The following is a 21328-nucleotide window of genomic DNA, read 5'->3' on the forward strand; positions in this document are numbered from 1 at the left end:
GCTCGGTCAAGTACGACTTTACCACGAGAGCAGAGCACCTGGAGCATTTTACCACGACAGAGTCCGCAAATGATCAAAAGAAAAAACAAAGAAATCAAACAACGACAAGGAGGGAGAGGATAGTTTCGTCCCTTCCCACAGAAAGAAAAAGCGAAAAAAAAAAAAACGAGCTTTTTGCAAAGCACCAATTTCCACGTTTTCGTTGTAGCCGTGCCTCTTTCTTTATGGCGAAATTATTGTACTCGACTCTTGAAAGGTCGTATACGATTGAAAACTTGCTTCACCCTCGAGCCCCGAAATGATTTCTTAGCGAAATCCGCCACGTACAGTACACGTGCCTGCAGCGGGAGGTCAGCGAGGAATATGAAAGTTCGCTGTACTTCTGAATGACGTTACTGTAGTATACCAAAACTACGAAAAGGGGCGTTTTGCAAGCGAGAAAAGACGCAGAAATTAACAAACAGGCAAGCGAAAACTGCTGGCGAACGCTGCTGGCGAAACCACCCTTGAAATTTCTCGCCGCTGAAACGACGCAGATTAATTAATTAATTTATTCATTTATTTACTTCAAGCTTCCATCTTCCACTGAACTGCCTTTTTAGATTCCATCTAATAAGACTAATGGTAATTAAGCGCTTACAAGCTCGTGTACACGCACCAAAATATTGGAATGTACTTTTGAAATCAGTCATGAGTCATGACGCCCGCCTGTAACGTAGCCAGAAATTTTTTTTAAGGAGGAGGGGGGGTTCAACCATACTTTATGTATGCTCGTTCGTACGTTTATATATGTGTGTGTGTGTGTGTGTGTGTGTGTGTGTGTGTGTGTGTGTGTGTGTGTGTGTGTGTGTGTGTGTGTGTGTACACATGCAAAATTGAAAAATTTCGGGGAAGGGGGCGTAGCCAAGGGGGGGGGGGGGCGTTGAACCCCCTTCCCCCGGCTACGCCCTTGCTGCCCGCCGTCAAGTTCTAGAACAAAAAAAGAAATCTAATGAACACAGCAGGCCTGAGAAGTTGATTCGGCTCTGAACTCATTTGCTGCGACAGCGGGATTCTCCCATTGTGAAGACTTTTAATTTTTGTCTATCAGTTTTTTCGTTTTTTTTTTTCCTGCCTTCTAACTTAATTACGCTCGCCGAACTACGGTGGAATGGACAAAAAGTTAGCACTTATCTGGCGGCTGGTTGGGGGAGAATGTAAAAAAAAAAAAATTGTGACAGTTGTTTGCTTTTTTTTTAAATATGGATATAATTTTGAAAGAACGCCTACGTTAGCTGATTTAGCGCTGCCCATTATTGTCCCGAAAGGCTGCTCCAACGCCGGTAATATATTTTCACGGCTTTTCATGGTACGTTACCGACACACCGTTACAAGGTGGCTGCAAGATGAACATTACTCCACGAGCACCCAGAATCGCCCATTTGTCGCGGAAAACAAAAAAATCTATTAGGTTGCTTAACGTAGTACGTCCAGCACACGGCCAGTCTAGCAGGCACGTGCCGGCATGGTGTCTGGGTTTAATGACATCACTGTCGACGCAAGGTTGCGAAAGATGACCGCCTGCCTTCTAAGGGACGCAACACTCGTTAGTGTTGCTCCCATGCCAACCCCCACCCGACCGCACACTTTTCTGTTTCGTTCATGTGTATCGTTCGTTGCTCGTAACCCCCAACGCGGTTGCGACCAAAAAGTCATCTCGATTGTGAAACGCGAACGTGCTATCGGGCTGCTCGCTCCGGTCAGCGACTTCTCATCGACCGTGTTGAGTTCATCGAGCGAGAGTTTCAAGACATCGAGCCTTCATTTGTGCATGTCTTCCGAGGAAGTAGCGTGGAAAAGCTGTGCTAAGCGCGAGCGAGCACTACTACGTCGCAGCTAGCTTGAGTAATATACACGCATACGCGCATGCGCGTCTACTGCGATTTCCGCGGAGGCAATAATTGTCGCGCGACCACAGCTAACAAGGCTCTACGCCGCACATCCACTGCAAGGGCCAATTTCATCACGCCGAGTGAATGAGAGGGAGGGAGAAAGAGAGAAAAAAAGAAAAGACAGCGAATCCCATCGTTCGCTCGCCTGTCCTTTCTTGGGACTGCGATGCGCGTGTCTGTGAGTGCGTACGCAATGCTAGAAGCGCTGCTGCGCACGGCGTCCGGAATTGCATCACAAACCAACGCCTCGGCCTCGCCTGCCGGGCAGCGGCAACGAAATAGCTCGAACGGTTGGTTCCCTTGGAAAACACGGCGAAAGCAAGCGAAAGAGAAGCCGTTGCAGCTCGCTTGTGCAAGCGGCGGCTCGACGCGGCAGCCGTCTACGTAGTGACGAAAGATTTCCGAAGACGACGACGCAACAACGTACGCCGACATGGGCTCTCGGTTGCGCATTGATCAGATCCGCTGGAATTCTCTGCTGATTTCGATCGGATCGCGACAGCTGCAATGGGATACCGAGCGTCCACTTTCCTGCCGCATCTGTCCCGCCGACAGGTGTCTTGCGAGTCGCCTTTTATTCTTTTACCTTTTGTGAGGCCGCACGCAACAGGTGCGCTTGCGAAAAGGTTGGGTGAAGCTTGCCTTCTTTGTAACCTTGCCTTCCGCGAAGCAAGGGCGTCCGGAGAACTTTTTGCAGGGGGGTGCATACGTGGGGGCATTCAGCACTGGCAGCGTGTCTTTAACTGCCGTGACATGACAGGCAAGATTAGTCAGTAGTTTGTAAGTTGCGAAATTGAATGGCAAACCTGAAAGCCAGGACCTGAGTGTGCTAATCAAGCTGTGTAGCTTATTGCAACTGCATAGAAAAATATTATCCGAAATTCCAAGGGGGGGCAGCTGCCCCCCTTGCACCCCCTCCGGACGCCCATGCCGCGAAGGTGCCACGTGGTTTGAGGTTTCTACGCTTCAAGCCACAGGGAAACGTTTCCTGTCTCGCTATTATTAAGCTAAAGCGGTGAGCAGGTGATACGCCATTAACGAATAGCGAAATATTGGCAAGCTGGAATATCTTCACGATCGATCATCGCAACAACTACATAAAGACGAGAAACAAAAACAAAGACAAGCGCGGTAACAGTTTACGAATCCAATGGGCCGTCAGTGGGCAAAAAGAAAATGGACTATTGTTATTGGCCGGTTCAAGCATATCGAAGTTCAACTCACCTTTTTTTTCAGCGGGAAGTGTCGAAGACCCGTAGAGCAGACACAAACACCTAAAAACCGAAAAAAAAAGCACACCAAACAAAAAAAAAAAAAAAAAATGGGCTCAGCCGGGATTTGAACCCGGGACCTCTCGCACCCGAAGCGAGAATCATACCCCTAGACCACTGAGCCAGGCACCCAGATTGGACGTTAAAAACCTATTAAAAGATAAGCTCTTCTTATAACGCTTCTTTAAGGTGACCTTGTATATTTTAGAGTAATACATCTTATTATTCAATGATTTTACACTTGTAAGCTTTTACATGTAAATATTACATCGCTTCATGCTTGCTTCCTTTTCGTATTAAGACACTATCGCGGGAGACATCACGCCATGGCCGACTGTTTACCAGTTGTTGAGTGAAAAATATCTTCGTTTCCTTAACGGTGCTACGGTGCTATACCTTCTACTGCGAATATCTAGGGCAAGTTCTAGTCATGCGACGCTGTCTTACCAATATATTTGTCGTCCTTGCTTTTGTAACAACTGATGTGTGCTAGAGCGATGGGAACTTGGTGACCTCCGCATGCTGTGCCACATGGTTATGAGAGCTGTCCGGTTTTTTCGTGGCGCCCCTACAGCTTATCTGACTCGCTAGCCTTCAATAATTGTGTAAATAGTCAAGGTACAGCATTGGAGTAGCATGCTCTCAACACTACTTATTTGTCTTTCATGAAACCACTGCATAGTGATGCGACTATAGGATGACACCGTATCTGTCTTGTCTGTACCAATCGAAGACGGGAGTTTTGAAGGTAAACATTAGACAGAAGTCTGTCTGGTTGGGTAAGTAAACTGAGATAACTGATATTTATATTTACGGGAGTTTTGCGTGCTGTGAAGTGACCGTTGATGCTTTACAACGAGTGGTTTACGCGAAGTTTTGCTTACCCGCCACGGTGATCTAGTGGTTATGGTGCTGGACTGCTGACCCAAAGGTCGCGGGTTCGAATCCTGGCCGCGGCTGCCGCATTTGGCTGGTGGCGAAATGCTAAAGGCCCGTGTACTTAGATTTAGGTGCACGTTAAAGAGCGCCAGATAGTGAAAAATTCCGGAGCCCTCCACTACGTCGTTCCTCATTATCATATTGTGGTTTCGGCATGCAAAACCCGAATAATTATATTAAAGGTTGTGCTGTGCACTGAGCCTGTGTACTAATTAACATGGTCGACCGTGATTCGATTTTGGCGAAACAAAGCGAGCTAATATTTTCGCTTTATTTGGTGTTGCAGGAACGCAATGCCTGTTCCGGTGCAAGGCGGCTACCAGCGAGGTCCCAGCTGTTGGGATCGCGTGAAAATGGGCTTCACGATTGGCTTTTGCGTCGGCATGGCGTCAGGAGCTCTCTTCGGAGGTTTTTCCGCTCTCAGGTCAGAAGAATCTCGGAAGCCGCACACATACTGAACATTTCGTTTCGCTGCGCTTTTTTTTGAGATGTAGACTCGCCCAATGCATAGATGGTGTCCAAAAGGGGGGTACGATCTAGCGCTAAACCTCGCTTCACCTCATGCTCGGTCATTCTGCATTCGATAATGGGCTGAAAGTTTGAAAATGAAGAGTTCACGTGCATCGCAGGTGGATGTTCTGCCGCAAATTGAACAGGACAGTCAGAATTTTCATTGCCACTTTTTCTTTTTATTATTTTCGGCCATTTATTCCTGATGGAGGGATAAATTTCATCTCCTACTTCATACATTGTGCTCTGCAGATACACTAGATACACCAGCTACACCAGATGTCACCTTCAACCTAGATTACACTATTGCTGTTCTGCATAAAGACAGCCTACTTTGCTGATCTTATATTTCAAGTATGCCACTGCTAAAAAGTTATCATGCTAAACCATATCCTGGCACCAGTGGTGCGATCTTGTACGCATTCCAAATAAGCACGGAGGCGTGGTGTTACATCCAGCCGCACGCGAATGGCCAGTGTGAACCGCGACAGATGTCACGGCCCTGCATTGACCAATCGCGTGCGGCTGGGTGTAACGCCACGCCTCCGTGCTTATTTGTAATGCGTACAAGATCGCACCACAGAATACCGCAACACTTTGGGGTTGGATAAGTTATAAGTACATGCCACATAATGGAGAAAGAAAAGGTCTGTCAGAATGATCGTGACGTTTCTGAACTAGTTCCCTGTAACGTTACATCTGGTGCAACCTTATGCTCGAACTTGTCTAATTCATTGACAGTATACAAAAGACTCCATTGCAAAAAACAACAGCTTGTTTTTTTTTTTTTGGCTGCAGAAAAAAATAACGAAAATGCATGAGAATGGCGAAACAATGCATTGCACTGTTATTACATCCATGATATGGCAATACAATTACTAATTTTATCCACGTATGTTCAAATGATATTTTCCCTAAGAAGTGCGAATATAATTCTGAAAGAGCACTGCCTGTATATAATTTATTCTTAAATTTCCCTTTAGGGATTTTATGGGGGTGCCTTTTCAAATCTTGTTTCTCTTGCTTTCAGATACGGCCTGAGGGGTCGAGAACTGATCCAGAGTGTTGGCAAAGTGATGCTACAGGGTGGTGGCACATTTGGAACATTCATGTCCATAGGAACTGCAATCAGATGCTGAAAGTGTATAGCCGTACCTACTCAACATTTCGCCCATCTGCGCCGAGATGTGTGATAAATCATAGTGTATGAAACCGTGTCTGCTTTCGCAGAGTGGAGCGGCCGCCCACCTTGTTGATAAAGGGTTTCATGCCCCCAATCAACGCTGCCGCTTTCATTTTTTTTTTCAGTATTTGTTGACGTTGCTTCTTTAATAAACGGATGAAACTCGATAAACTTCAATAAACTCATCTTTGTGTATATCTTGCACGCTGTTGATCCAGCGGCAGGTCATTTTCCTTCAGTTCTTTCCATTATTTTGTAGCAAGCCGATATAACAGCAGCATGATGGTATGCAAGGCTACCAAGGGCTAGAATTGATACAAAACCTTGCTCCTGGCCTAGTGTAAAAGGATATTTTACTAGGTTCGGTTTAATATTTTCTAAATCACGACTGCTTGTTTGGTATCTTGGGCAGCTGAAAATTTGATTGATTACCAGTCCTGTTGGCTCAGTGTCAATGGCTTTGTGCTGCTAAGAGTAGTGACCACTAAGGGTTCTCAAAACTGCAAATAAAGCAGGGCACACGGGCGTTCTTGTTTGCTGCTGCTGTGGCAATGCAGCTATCATGGCCAGAAAAAACCCTGTCATCTTGTACTTGGTAGCAGAACTGCAGCAATTTGGAGCAATACCTTAGAACCTAGTTGCGTGTGTTATTGCATATGAAACATGTTCTCATAATTACTATTATAAGATTGCCAGCAGTTTTGTCCTGCAACTATGGAATGGTGCACTGTGTCGCAGTAAAACGAAATTGAATAAAGGTGTTTTACAAATGCAAGCCTTTGTTCACTGGCAAATTATTGGCAACCGTTCTGTGCACAACTACGATTACTGCAGGATACAGATTATCTGTACTGCATAGGCTACACTCGCAGAGCACTTTCCTTTGTTCCCATCATTTCTAGGTTGCTAAAGTCGCTCACAGAGGCAAATGCGATGCAGCTCTTGCTTACCAAGGGAATATTTTGAGCAGCATACTGAACTTTTGGTCAATGCTGCAGGGTAGCATTTTCATTTCTTTAGTTCTTTCTTCACTGTGCACCTATGTCAGTGTGGACTTTAGGTAGATGCACGATTTCTTCCTCCTCGATTCAATATCAAGCCTTTTAAATGAATATGAAACGAGTTTGAAGGTCTCTGTTACTCTTTCGAGACTGTTTAAATGTACCCATTTCTTGTGTTAATGGTGCCCATAAACGAATATTTTCATCGTTAGCACATATAGAAGCACTACTACCCACTTTCAGTGCAGTTCTAAGGGCCAAATTTACAAAGCTTAGCGTTCCTAAATGTTTTTTACTATCGAATAAAAACCTGCTATGTTAGAATTGATCATAAGAGGCAATTGCTGCCAATCTTTATGCTGGAAATGTAGAAACAGCAAGACTAATAATAGAAGATGAAGACCAGTCATCAGAAAGGGCGGTGTTCTGATCTTCAGAATAAATGGGTCTAACTGTTGAGTTTTTTTTTTTTTGCTAAACACATTGAATGAGACAGTCTTATGGCAAAAGTTAATGAAGAGTGAAAAGCTTTTTGAATTCAGCCGCACATATATACTAGCAACGTTATCATTTCAGAACTCCACGGGCTTTATTTTCTCTATTGCATCGTGCAATAAGCCACATCCAGGAGCGGGCCTCCACAAGATATGCATCGCAATGCTGCGCCCACCAAGCCACTGCAATAGTGAAATGGTGTTCGACAACTGTTTTACAGTTGCTCTTTGCAGAAATGGCAAAAGAAAAAAACTACGAGACACGTTTTCTTGTGACAGAGGTACCGAGTTTATTTACATTCACAATGGATTCCCATTTACTACACGCCATTCAAGCCAGCATGAATCACTCGCACATTGCATCCACAAAGACGCCCCAGCCCCTTTCTTCAATGCACTAGCCTGCCACTCGAAAGTATTTAATCGACAGGGGATTGCCAGTCCCCCGAGTATACTTAAATAAATTTTGTTGTCACAGACAAGACATAGAAGATAAGGGACCCCCCCACACGAAAAAAAAAAGGAAACCACGACAGTCACTTTGCACATTCAACAGCATTGATCGTAGGCATGGGAGGGTCAGTCCTTGGTGCTTTCTGTCTGGCCCTCCCCGCGACACTCACACAATTGCACGGTGCCGTAATTCTGAATTCCTGTTGGCTTTTGCTTCCTGCTCCGAGTCGATGCATGAAGTCTCGTGTGTCGGAATGAATACATAACTATATAAATGACGTGCTTTCTCCTCACCAAGTGAAACAACAGATGGGACAGTGGGAAGATAGCCTGTACAGTGAACGACTCGAAGCTCGAGGCTGCTGCTGCATCCGCAGCAGCAATATAATAAAACTGGTGAACATCCGCCTCTGATGCAGCTTGGTTGCCTCTCTTTGGAAGTGCTTAGGAAGAGTCACCAGTAAAGCTAACAGCTGCAGCATGGGCAGTTTCGGGGGAAACGAAAAAAAAATTAACAGTAGCAGGTGCATCAATAATGGTGCCGGTTGTAGGAATGGTCAGCGGCAATCGATGCTGCTTCCAGCAGTTTCGTTTGAGATGTCCCCCAGGCGCAGCAGCACGGCAGTGAGATCCCCGGCCAGCAGTCGACTAGGCGGTGCGAGCATCAGTCGTGCGCAGCACCACAGGTTGGCACAGTTTGGTCCGCGTCGAGCCGCATAAGGCACCCATCGCGATGCAGGCTCGGGGACGACGATGTGAACCATGGGTGGGAGAGCAGCTCGTCGGCAGTGAGGCGCTCGGAAGGGTCGCGCCGGAGGAGCGACCGCACGAGGCATCGCGCTCGGGGACTCAACGACTCCGGCACGGTGAAGTGGCCCCGGCGGATCTTGGCGAACAGTATGCTGGGATCGCCGTCGTGGAACGGGTAGCGACCCACGAGCAGCGTGTACAGCATCACCCCGAGGCTCCAGCAATCCGCCGCACGGCCACTGTAGCGACCGCTCGTCGAACTGCTCAGGATCTCGGGGCTGACGTATGCGGGGCAGCCGTGCTTGTCACTCAGCAGGTCGTCGTCGAAGTCCTCTAGGACCACGGCATCTTCCAATGTCTCCAGCTTTATCCGTGTTCTGTACATAAAAGCAAAGAAAATAAACTGTTAGACTGTAGCCAAGTAGTGTCTTGATTTCTACTACTACTGACTCAACTTAGTCCTGTGAAAGTTCAAGCTAGGTGTCAGCTCAGTAAACGAAACCTGCCTGTCACTATAATGCATTGATTATTGGCCAACACGACTACATTTCTGAGAAGTGACCACAATAATAAAACAACTGTTGTGCTAGCCATCCAGCTCACTGTTGCATTAGATAGGATTTGCATATTGAACTTCTAAAGAGCTCATAACCAAATCACTTATCACACACAGACCTAACACCAACAGTTGAAGTACGGAAACCTTGTTCTTAAAACTTCAAATGCCATTATGGCCTCTGTTACTGGCTGCAAAGCTCGTGGCTTGCGAGCGAAGAGAGAAAATACACGAGCACCGTTTTTGACACTAACCGTTCAGGGTCCTCGAAGACAAACTTGCGGAGCTTGAGATCACGCAAGACCACCCCGGCGTTGTGGCAGGCTTGGACAGCCGACGCCACCTGCCGGAATAGGCTCAGCGCCTCAGACTCCCGCAGCCGCCGTTTGGAGCGCACATACGAATGGAGGTCACCGTACGACCGCTTGAAGAAGACGTAGCACTTGGACTCCCCCAGGAGCACCTCCTCGACTTGGTTGACATGGTCGTGGCCATCGAGACGTAGGTGTGCTGCCAGTGCTTGTTGCCACCTGTCGATGGGGATAACCTGGAAGTGCAAGAAGGGTTTGCAAACTATTAGACCTGCAGCACAGAGCCAACAAACACATACATGTCCTTCAAACGTAGCAAGCATTAAATGTCCTGCCACGCACTTGCAAGACAACATTCAAGCAGAAGCGTACATTTCCTTTAATCCTCATTTCCTTCACATCTTTGAGGAGTTTGTAACTGCAGCTTGCGTTTATTACGACACTACACTTTTCCGAAATCAAGATGCAATGTACATCTTGAAATTATTTCCCCGAGAGGATTTGTCAACATAAGGCCAGCAAGGTGTTGCAAACAAGTGTGTTCAGGAACATGTTGAAATGTTTAGTCCAGATGTAAATTGAGGAAAGCTCAATGTGCCATTTACTTGATAATAAATTTTCATAATGTGTGGTGCTGTTTCCAGCGCTTTGAAAAAAAGAGCAGACAGATGTGTTCCGACGAAATACAGCGGCATAAAATGTTGACCTCGCTATTGCCACTGAGGGAAACGAAAAGATGATCAACAGCGCTTTCAAGAGGCTAAGCAAACATCGAGCAGTTTCCAAGCTGTGGAAAGAGGTTTGTGCAATACAATCGTAGAAGCGAGAATAATATGTATTACGCAAGTCAAGAAATATGTTTACGGCCTTCTGCTTTTATCTGCGTAGACATCTTAGAAGCTCGGACTATTGTACAACTGCCCAACAATGGCTCGAAAAGACAAGCTGTCTTTCGTGAACCGGTGCTTTACAGAGACAGGTGCTTAAAGAACAGAAAAGCTTGATATTGTTTATTTCACTTAGATTAACTAGATGGATCTGCACTACGTCACGTAAGCAAAGAAAGAAAGATAATCCTAATAAAGGTGAGAAATGTGCTTTTAATTCCATGTCCGATAGGGATGTCACTTTAGTATTAAGTGCAGAGAAATACAATATGTGTCGCACCACTGCACTGTCATGGTGATGTCTTGAATCCCAACAGGGAATTTTATAAATCTTCAACAAAACATGGCTCTGCACAGCATAGCGAATTATGCAAACTGAAGTTCCTTCAATAGGTGAATGTTTGTTCAACTGCAAATAAAAAGCATCATTTGCTAGCGAGCGGTACAAATGTGAAGCTTCGGCAAGCCAATTCTAAATTATTCCGACAATAATAATTGTCAGTGTTTTACATCCCAAAACAACGATATGATTACGAAAGACGCCGGAGTGGATGGCTCAGGAAATTTTGACCATCCGGTGTTCTTTAACGTGCGCCTAAATCTAAGCACACGGGCCTCTAGCATTTCGCCTCCATTGAAACGTGGCCGTCGCAGCCGGGATTCGATACCACGACCTTATTTTGACATTGGCATGTCATTTTGCGATGCTGCAGACCCCTGATTACGCCATGATCACAGTAGGAGGGTTGCGGATTGGGCTAGTTGGTGCTGAATGATTTATAGTGTAACAGCGCGGAGACACAGCAAAGGACAAGAAGGGGCACCGTCAAGCCGTGTTTCCCCGCTATTAAGCTATGGAATAGAGTAGAGTATACAGATATACTGCACCCAAGGAACCGCCGTCCGTTGGCTAGCTAGCTACCCAGACGGTTCGTGTCAACCCAAGGTCGCAAGAGCGTCGCAGCTAGCGCGACAGTGCTCGAGCGAAGGTTATCGTGGAGGGGGCATTGCGACAAACAGCGGCGCCTGCTTCCGATACTCGAGCGAGCGGACGGACGTTTTGTGCGCAGATTGCTAGCACGGTCGGCCGAATCCTGCGACTCCGGCTGCAGTGCCGCCGAAGGGTAGCAGCACAGCGGCGGCAACGATAGCGGCGATAGGTGGATGCGGTTGCATCACTCGCCTGCAACGGAATAGCGCCAACGAGCTGCCGCGTTTGGGCAACTCCTACGGCCAACGCGTTTCCGTTCGGGATCTTTGGACACGTGCTCAGTTCAGCCGCACCGGTGGCGGCCAACGCATTGCACGCAAGGGACGAGTTTTTCTCTTTGTTTCGTTCCTTTTCCCGTTTCGTCTATTCAGCAACCGTCCCTTTTATTCTCGCCCGCTGTTGCAGCCACGCGTGGGAAACTGCCAAACAGCGTCGTTTTTATAAACGGAAAAGCAGCGCGAGATTTTTTTTTTTTCCCTTTACGACGAGTCTGCTTCGCCAAGTGCACAAAAACGCCCACGCAATATTACGTTGCGAAAAACAAAAAAGTGCGCATCATGTGCACATACGTTGATGACACCACCACGCACCCGACAACTCCAGAAGGCAAGCCTGGGCGCGAGAATGACGTAACGCGCGCGTCCTATTGCCGACTTCGAACAATCTTTATTTCCTAAGACATGGCATAACCGTGTTACGACAAAGGTGATGCCACTTTCCCCATCGTGTCACATCGTTGGCAACGCCACGTAGCACGGAGACTACGCTTTTCAAAATACTTCGGATCGTGATCGTTCCCAGCGGCGCCGCGGCGAAAGCCCTACTCGAAACACTGACTCGCTGAACGGGCACGCAGCGGTCTACCTCAGCTGCGTCCGGGATTAAAACCAGCTTTCCGATCGGATCTGGTGTAACGGGTTCCGCGATTTCAGTTCCGGGAGCGGCAGACGGATGCAGCCACGCTCTTTGTTACCAAGACTAGATTCATTCGCGGCATTCCAAACGCCCTGAAATGGCAGGGAGTGTGAGTAAGTCGAGCGACGAAAAAAAGAGGCGCGCCTGAGTCAAAAGGCAGGTTGCCGCAAGACAGGATGCTACGGGTAAACACGCGGCGCACGATTGGGCACCCCGGGATGCAAGAAGCGCGCTGATGGAACGAAAAAAAAAAAAAAAGAAAAAGAAAATACGGCGGGCGGCGCGCTCTTCCTGTCCCGATATAGTCGTGCCCGGGACCGAAAACCAACGGCCACGTCATAGTCGGGGTGCAACTGTGGTTCGCATTTAGCTGCTTTTTGCGAGGTCTGGAATCGGGCCAGGGACCCTTGCCTGGGCTTCTCTCGATTTATCCGGTGCGAGGAGCGCCCACACAGTCGTGGGACTGTCCTCGCGAAATGAATCAGAGCAATGAGCAACATTCCCAAAACGACCCCGGCTCGAGCGTCTTTTAGCCCGTGGCTCACACGGCTTCGCAGGGTACAACGGCGCGAGCTCTACCCCCCCCCCCCCCCCCTGGAAATAGCCGGCCCGGCGCGCCGGGTCGACAACCTGTTGCCTGCATCTCAAAGGGGTTGACGCCGCCGCCATAGTGGCCAACTCGTCAATTCTTTTTCTTTCGGGCCGCCAAAGTAAAACCAAAACAAGGCGGAAGTGGCCGCTCGCTGGAGAGGTCGCCGGCACCCCCCCCCCCCCTTCACTCCTTTGGACAATAGAAGCCGTAGTGCGCCGGTCTGCTGTGCGCCTGCGGCGGCCCGACACTATTTTGTCCAGCTACTGCGAGCACTTTTGGCCGTAAACGTAATGCAGGCTTGTTGTCTGGCGCAACATACACTACACATAAGCGCGAGAGACCAGTTTTTTCATAGCCCAAATAACGAAAAAAAAACCGCGGGGGCTTCGTTAAACGGTCTGATCAACAGGAAAATGGCAACAGCGCGCTCAGGGCCGGAAAACAGCCGCCGAGTGAGAGGAAAAAAGAACGTTGTGTCGGGAGAGGAAAAAGAGCGAAAGAAGCGCGCATGACGCAAAACGAAGCTCACCTTGCAGGAAAATTCCTCTTGCGTCTGTACATTGATGCTTCTGTACATGGCACTGCCCTCGAGTTGGTCCAGTAGAATGTACCGCCCTCCAACAAGGCTGGCGGAATAGGGCTCCCTGTTGCAGGGAAATACGGGCGGCGTAGGAGGTTGAAGGTTCGGGCTGAGACCCCCGGCACTGCCCAGGCACGCGCCATCGGGAGCCTTGTCGAAACTTTGAGGCCTTTTCTCCTGAGCCACTTGAATATCCACAGAGAGACGCGCCACACTCATTGTCGATCACCGGGTTTCACACAGGACGTTGGCACACAATCTCCAACACACGTCCGCCTTTTAATCACACTTGCGTATCCGTGTGGCCCCTAGCCGTTCACTGGCTCGCTTGCGCCTTGGTTTCAGTGCGTCGTAAGGTACATCGTATCGGTTGCGAAAAAACAACAAAATATCGGCGGTTTTCGATATGCGCTGCGCCGCGCGAAGAATTCCAGCTGCTCTCGACCGAAGGGCAACAGCAACTTGCCTCCCGATGCGGCAACAGCGCGCCCACGTAGGCGAACAATGACTCCTTGAACTAGTTTTGAGAAGTGCGGTTGGTCGCGTCGGTGGTCGTTTTTAGGCGTCTACGTGTTGACTTCTTTCAAGCTGCGAAGAAAACAAAGGAATAAAAACACATAAGAAAGCTGCGAGCAGTGAGAAACGGGCGAATGCCAAGAACGTACACCAAAAAAACCGGCGATGGCGGAAAAGTAAACGCATGGCAGGCAGGACCACGCAGTTTACAACGCGGCACACGTGTCAGCATACAAAAAAAGATGAGGACCAGACTCGGGAACGTACCGAAAAAACGGGGCTCCGGTTCACAGCCTAGCGTACAACGCATCAAACATCCACACAGGCTGAATAACAACCGCCAAGCGAAGCCTTGTGCGCCGGACGAGAGCTTGTTTTCAAGGATGAGAGAAAGACTCGATAGAGCGCAGCAACGCTCTCAGCGCTATCTGTTTCGATCAATAACGCAATGTTTTCCCCGAGGCGCACGTTCAAAATATGGTTGGTTCAACTCACCCGAAAAAGTTAATACTTTCGTAAACCTGTTACCGCATTACGGGTCGAAATCCGTGAACAAATGACGAACACACTTGCGGAAAACTTCGTGCCAATGGGAGGGAAAAAAAAGCAACTACGACGAATTCATCAGTGCCAGGGGAGGAAGACAAGAAATTACGCACCTTGGTTTTCTTTGTTTCCTGGCAGGGTAGCAGCATAAGATGTCTTTTGAGTTATTCCAATGTGCAGTCCTCTTCGTCGTGTGCCGAGACCAACCGACGGATACGGCCAACGTGCCGGCCTACCCTACTCAGGAACGGCTACAAACTATGGGAAGGCAACTTACGCACCGCCATTGTGCAACGCGAAGGCAGACGCGGAGTGATACAAAGAAGGAGGCGCAATGATGGTTCCCACCCCGGAAGAACCTGTGACGTCAATAAAAATATTTAAACCTTTAGAGTCTTAATTGTAGTATTATTCTGAAGAAATGTCCAAATAAAACGTTTCTGCATTAAGATCCATGGGTGTGATTGGGTTAAAAAAATAAATAGCTCAAATTCTACCTGAACTATTTCTTGTGGCGCGTGACGCGTTTTGACGAATAGAGTGACGCATGTTTGATGTTACGAAATTTGGAAATCTCGGGTGTTGACGCAACTGCTTACCGCCGGTTGCCGCGCAATTTTTTCTGCGTGAAACAGTTCGAAGAAATCGTTGACTGCGTCTTCACGCTATTGACTATGAGTGTACACAAGCGGCTTTCTGACAAAATGATTGCGCTCCATGGTTATGGTCACATTGTTAGCGCAGGAAATCTCCTGAAAGCGATGTAAACAAGTTATCAGCTTTTTCGTTAACAAGTGTCAACTGTCCCAGAGATACGTGACTGCTCAGCCCGAGCAATATCGCTTTGTTTGAGCTTGGAAAAAAAAAAAAAAAGATGAAGGCGATGAACGCCTTCTAAGTGCAGGATAAGAATGAAGGAACCTTTGATTTTCGGGAAATGCGGTTCGTGGGCTGCATGCCAAGAAATCAATTTGTCTTCGTCATAGAACCAGTATCGAATCAATTTAAGGTGGTCTCAGCCATGTCTGTGGGAAAAGGATATTGACAGTTTTATGATCAGCAACTCTTTCCGCGGCGTACTTTATTTCTCCAAAAGTAAAACGAAAATAATGAATACAACCGCATGCTGCAACTCAGTTTTCCGGACCTGTAAATATGTTCACATTTATTTGCTTTATTATTAATGTCACTTAAAGTTTTAAATGGCAGAATTTACATAGTAAAAGATCCACGAGTAAGTAACGGCTTCTGAAAACGAAACTGATCTACAATGGCGGCAACTTAAGAGTATCCAATAAGATTCTTCAGGGTTACGTCTTGCGAGCGTCTGTGCTCTTCTCTCGTGCTCTTCTCTACATGTAGAATACAGTGTATGTAGAAGTTGCAAGGTCAATCTAAATAGGTCGCGAAAGTCGGAACGAAAAGTGATCGGAAACCTATTGCGACAAACATCAACACCCGCGTGACGATTAAAGCGCTACTAGGTGAGGGGGGGACAAATAATGAAAACAAAAAATTAATTAAGCGTTTATTTTCATTAGTTTTAAATTTATTTGTCACGAATTAAATTAGTAGATTACTTTAATCAAACTTTAGTCTTGGGTATGTGGTTGAGTGGCCAATTTTTTTCGTTTATTTTCAGAAACAGCGGGCACATGCAGGCAGTCTGGTAACATGGGCCAACGGTTTTGCGCATTTTGAGATGCAAATGGCGTCGCTCGTTTTTGCGCAGTAGGTTTGTGCCTGTCGTCCGTAGATATTTCCTCGCATAACCGTTGTTTTCTAGTCGTGGTACTTGGCAGAAGGTAATATAGCCCATCGCAGCCATCGGGAACCGTTTCAGTGACTGTGTTTTGCCAGCGCACGGCCGGCGTGCTGTCGCCCTTCGGGACGATGAGTCCGCCACGCTACGCGAAGAAACGCTGCGCTGTCTACGGATGCAAGAGCAACACGTGTGCAAGGTTTGTGTGTGTGATGATGTGGATTGTGTGGCCCGTGACGGGGCGAAGAGGGAACGACAGTTCTGCTCAGCGGTACGCCTTGGAGGGGAAGACGACGAAAAGGAAGCGCGAGCGGGGCGTGCGGCTCGAGGAGTTGGAGCGCGACACGGTTGGAACGGCAGCCGCTGGTCGGCGGTTCGGGTCGCGACATCGCTTAACCAGGCGTCCGGCAGCCATGTGGACATGGTGAGCCTGATTCCCGCTCTGTGCCCGGTGCTGACAGAGAGACCGGCAGCCTAGTCTGTTCCTGGCCTGAGGTCCTGGGGCCCGAGTGGTGTCACGAGGTAGCCGCGGCTCATGTTGGCGACGGGCAGCTAACCTGCGCTGCAGTGGCCTGGTGATCTACCGGCCTGCTGTGCCATCATCACCACCACTACCACCTCGCCACGGTCAAGGCAGCGTGACTGTTGACTGCCCAAGGAGTACCGGTGACGACCGACCTCGCCGCAGCGGCAACAGTTCATAACGGCGAGTAGGACAGTTTGTGTGCGAGGCGCGTAGGACGTTAAGGATGTAAATAAGGAATGCTGTAGTGTGTTGTGTGTGAATCGTCAGAGTTATCGGTTGTGTTAAAGTCTGTGTTGTGTGTACAGAATCACCTGACTGCCGGTTGAATTATTTCGGATCCTGGGCCCACATTACACCATCACAGTGTGCACGTTGAATTGTTATGCTACTTCTGATTTGTGTTATATATTTTGGGGTAATATCCTGTTCAACTGCAATATTTCGCCAATAAAATACACCTTATTTATCAAATCTGTCTTTTTCGTCTTCCCGTTATCTTGCAGGCTTCCATTATGGAGCCGTCATAGTGATAAGAAAAAGAACATGCAGCTATAAAAAAAAAGTAAGAAGCGGCGCCCTGTCAAAAATTTTCATAATTTCGCGCCCATCGCGTTAAAACGTGACGTCATTTCCGCTTCCGGTTGTGACATCACCTTTCTCTTTTTTTTTATTCTGTTTGTCCCCTCCTCACATAGATGGCGACTGTTGCAACAACTAGCCACCGGCTTGACACGTGGGCTTCTACGGAAGTTACGCTACCAGTTTACATATACCTTGGAAGTTGTATTTGCAGGTGCAGGTATCTCATTGAATGAGGCGGCCGTAACTTTGGACCACGCTTTGCGGTCATTATTGAGGTCCGCCCTCTCCTTATTAAGGGGAAGATGTCGCAATTCAAGCTATTTGTCAGATATTACTAATAGATAGTACCTCTGGCAACTATTATCTTTACCAATTAATTTTGTTCCTGTGCCCGCATCCTTTGTTTAGACCGGGTGAGTAAACAAGTGACAACCGGATAAAATTTGCGTACTCTAGGATGCCGTCGCCTCATGCTTAGTAACAAAGGTGTCGTCACTGTTGTTGCTATATGCGTTTACCTGTTTGGCTTGAAAACTTCGCTCATGTGCTCAGCTGTCAAAAAGTGAAGAAAGAAATCGTGATGTCGCCCATAATGCGAGCACACTAATGCGGTTTCGTTATTGGCGCGCTTTGTAAGGGTTCTTGGGAGAAAATTCTCCCCGCTCTTTGTGAGGATTGTTGACCGTCGTGGTCGCTTGTATCAGTGTGCCACCCCTAAACGCGTTAGCGAAGTTTGCTCCTTCGCGCGCTTTCCGAGTTGTTACTACGCCGCAGCCCTCTCCATAAACCGTCCCCCTTTTCTAAATTACTTCCGCCACTTTTTTCGCTAACCATTCTTCCTTGTTCAAGCACTTTGATGGTTACCTCTTACTGGTCAGTCCTCGCTATCCGCCTTTACTGTGAAGTTTCAGTTTGCTCATGTGTGACCCATTCTTTCGGGTACTGCGTAGGCGTGTCTGACGTTGCTAACAAGTGTGCGTAAGTTGCCGGCGTATTACTTACTACCACGGCGAAATATGGCTATGGCTGATTTCTGTTCGTGAAGACAAGTCGGATGAGCATTGAAACGTATGAACGTGCTCGCGGATTTGATGCGTGCATGGTTGCGACTCAAACTTCGGCGTGTACATGCTACACTCAAGACAGGATCAACTTGTTGCACGGTTTTAAAGTTAGTAATTAAATGAGCGGTTGTGTCTGGTGGACGCGCAACTTCGAAACCCTTGTGTGTCGTCTAGATCAAGGAATTGTGTGCTGTTCGTTTTCTTCTTTTTTTTACACTGTTGATTGCGTGCGAACCACCTGTCTTTCGGGATAACCGAGCTGAAACTTTTAATTATGTCATTACAGTTACCAATTATGACCATACCATGGACCAAACAAGAGGCCACAGTGACAATCATTTGCCTCGTCTCGCTGTTGACGAGCTCATCATTAGGAAAGAAAGTCACTTTGCAACCTTTGAAGGGCCAAGAAGTGCCCGTGGCCTCCGAACGAGTGAGCCCGTCGGGAAGAATCTTGCCATCGGCATCCTATGACAAGACCTCCTCTGCCTGGCGTGACACTTTTGCCATGCGCACGACACCTGCCCAACGTAAACGGGATCAACGGCCACCCAAGCAAAGTCTACTGCCCAGGGAGAAGAAGCCGAACATCATACTCATTTTGACTGACGATCAAGATGTAGAGCTTGGTGAGCAAACCTTGCCGTGTTGTTGGACTCTGGTTCTTCCGCAGTACAAAAAATAGCAGAACCAGAATATTGTAAGAACTCGGTTTCAGTGCTACTCCTTTGGCTAGACTGTTGCTTCATAGAAATTGGCGCATCGGGTCGTAAATGAACAATAAGGGGAATAGGAGGTATTCAATGAGCTCGGCCTGCCAGGCAGCGCCAGTGACTTCCCACATCCGGCCAACATAGCCGTAGTCATTCAACGATTGGGCGCACGACAGTTTGATGTAATGAGAAAAGATATCCAAACAACACCTTGTTTGCTGTCCTATGATGACTGCATGCACTACCACAGAGCTGGCACCTGCCGCCATAGGTCGGCAAAAAATGTGGACCTCACTCAGACTCACTCACGAAACATATCTTACCCTTAGAGCTCACTCGGACTCAGACTCGCCAAACTTTTCCTCATCCGGACTCACTCAGACTCACTATAATTTTTCTCAACCGGACTCACTTGGACTCAGACTCACCAAAATATAATTCACTCGAACTCACTCAGACTCAGACTCGCGGCTCGATCTCAGTCTGAGTGAGTCGACTCATGAGTCCGTTAGCCTATAATTAGCCTTTTTCTACCATAATGGCAATGCTCTTTAACGCCAATATCTCGCATAATCGGTGCGCTACTTAAGCACCTTTTGATTTCGTACCTTCAAATACGAGTTGTCTGAGTTTGCAGTTCAATAAGGACCTTTTTTTTTTGAAAGAGATGACTCACACAAGATATTTTTATCAGTAACCTCCCGTGGGAAAGTTCACGGGGGGAAGGTCAAGGCACCTCCTCCCCCTCCCCCTTCTCAACTCACCCCTCTGATCAATAAATATTTAGCTGACGTATGAACGGTAGCGCGTTGAAGTATGTTGGACTATACTTGAGTATAAACGTGAGCCGACATAAGGCTGATAGTAATGCTGAAGTTGAGTATATAGGACCATAGGTCGGCAAAAAATATGGAGCTCACTCAGACTCGCTCAAGAAATATATATTGCCCTTGGGGCTCACTCGGACTCAGACTCATCAAAAATTTCCTCAACTGGACTCACTCGGACTCAGGCTCACCCAAAATTTTTCCCAACAGAACTCACTCGGACTCATACTCACAAAAACTTTACTCACCCGGACTCACTCAGACTCACGTCTCGATATGAGTCTGAGTGAGTCGACTCATGAATGAGTTTGCTGACCTATGCCTGCCGCGCTAGCAGATGACGTCGCGTGAATACCTCCTATAGAATTGAGCAGAAGGAATTCTTGCATTATGCCAACCCTAGGCTTCTGTTTTGTAGTGATACATTCCACTTGGTTCTACCCTAGTCTTATAGACGACTGCTCACAACTGGAGTTAACGTAAGTGAACGTTCACTCTGATGACTCACAAATTGCAAAAAGGCATTGGAATTGGAAAAGGCGTCACTGCAAAATAGTGACCAAGTGCCTATGCTTAAGTGCAGCACTTCATGGTAGGCTAGGTTCTTAAGAGGTCGCTGTGCGTTTGTCATTACTCTGGGAAAAGAAAACTGCCCCAAATTATATCACCATTTCCTTACTTTGGCATTGTTGTTGAATGGCTTCTGTAGACCATTGTGCCTTGCAACCTTGTCTATGTTTGTCAGTGTGCTGGGCTTGACACCACAACTGGAAGCAAAAATCCCTTTTGCCTCCTCTTTTCTTCACAGGTTCAATGGGCTTTATGCCAAAGACGTTGCAGATTCTTGGCGAGGGAGGCGCTCATTTCCCGCAGGCTTATGTTTCCACTCCAATGTGCTGCCCTTCGCGAAGCTCTATGCTCACCGGCCTTTATGCTCACAACCATCATGTGCTCACCAACAGTGATAATTGCTCCTCACCCCAATGGCAGCAGGAGTTCGAGTCTCGCTCATTTGCTACGTACCTGAGTACAGCAGGCTATCGAACAGGTGAGCATTCGTTATGGCTCTTGCTTTGTGGTGGCTTATTTACTGGCAGCACTTTGCGATACTCATAGCAACTGAACATTGAGTGAAGGGAGAAGCAGATAAATAAGTTGGCTTAACGAAGCAAAGAGAATTTAAGGGCTGTCTTTTTCTTTGTTAGACACAACATTAATGAGAACTAACAATCAGCCAAGGAAAGTATAGGGGATGTTATTTGTAGTAATTATGATATAAATGTGAAGAAATTAAAGGGGACATAAAGACAACTTGATGTCGGCAGGGACCGGACCTGGAACCTTCAAATAACGCGTCTGATGCTCTATCAATTGAGGTGAGCTACGGCGGCGGTTGTCCTCCCATACACTTTATCGGATATATTTGCG

General features: G+C 47.5%; 3 protein-coding genes and 1 non-coding gene across 6 annotated transcripts in view; 2 read left to right on the forward strand and 2 right to left on the reverse strand.

Annotated features, from left to right (window-relative positions):
• Nucleotides 1-3254: 3254 nt before the first annotated feature.
• On the reverse strand, nucleotides 3255-3326 carry Trnap-cgg (transfer RNA proline (anticodon CGG)). The gene has a single exon. It is a non-coding gene; the product is annotated as a tRNA-Pro (tRNA).
• Nucleotides 3327-4427: 1101 nt separating this feature from the next.
• On the forward strand, nucleotides 4428-7836 carry LOC119382791 (reactive oxygen species modulator 1). Its single transcript, XM_037650641.2, has 2 exons — nucleotides 4428-4565; nucleotides 5682-7836. The coding sequence occupies exons 1-2, from the start codon at nucleotides 4435-4437 to the stop codon at nucleotides 5788-5790; spliced, it is 240 nt and encodes a 79-aa protein (XP_037506569.1). The 5' UTR covers nucleotides 4428-4434; the 3' UTR covers nucleotides 5791-7836.
• Nucleotides 7595-14763, reverse strand: LOC119382790 (tribbles homolog 2). The gene is made up of 4 exons (XM_037650640.2): nucleotides 14540-14763; nucleotides 13314-13952; nucleotides 9343-9635; nucleotides 7595-8909 (listed from the first exon to the last, which is right to left on the reverse strand). Exons 2-4 carry the CDS (start codon nucleotides 13581-13583, stop codon nucleotides 8447-8449), a joined length of 1026 nt encoding a protein of 341 aa, XP_037506568.1. The 5' UTR covers nucleotides 13584-13952; nucleotides 14540-14763; the 3' UTR covers nucleotides 7595-8446.
• A 2731-nt stretch (nucleotides 14764-17494) lies between these two features.
• LOC119382792 (extracellular sulfatase Sulf-1) overlaps nucleotides 17495-21328 on the forward strand; it is a 391997-nt gene continuing 388163 nt past the window's right edge. For 2 of the 3 annotated variants that reach the window (XR_007415066.1, XM_049412321.1), the window contains exons 1-3: nucleotides 18149-18169; nucleotides 18647-18989; nucleotides 20709-20948. Coding sequence is in view for 2 of the 3 variants with exons in the window: in XM_049412321.1 (XP_049268278.1) it covers nucleotides 18656-18989; nucleotides 20709-20948 (574 nt within the window). In the remaining variant the exon portion in view is untranslated. Of the gene's footprint in view, nucleotides 17710-18148; nucleotides 18170-18646; nucleotides 18990-20708; nucleotides 20949-21328 lie in introns of those variants that run through there. The other variant, XM_037650642.2, reaches the window with a different exon arrangement.

Source organism: Rhipicephalus sanguineus, chromosome 2 (assembly GCF_013339695.2).
Source record: "Rhipicephalus sanguineus isolate Rsan-2018 chromosome 2, BIME_Rsan_1.4, whole genome shotgun sequence".
Taxonomy (NCBI): Eukaryota; Metazoa; Arthropoda; class Arachnida; order Ixodida; family Ixodidae; genus Rhipicephalus; species Rhipicephalus sanguineus.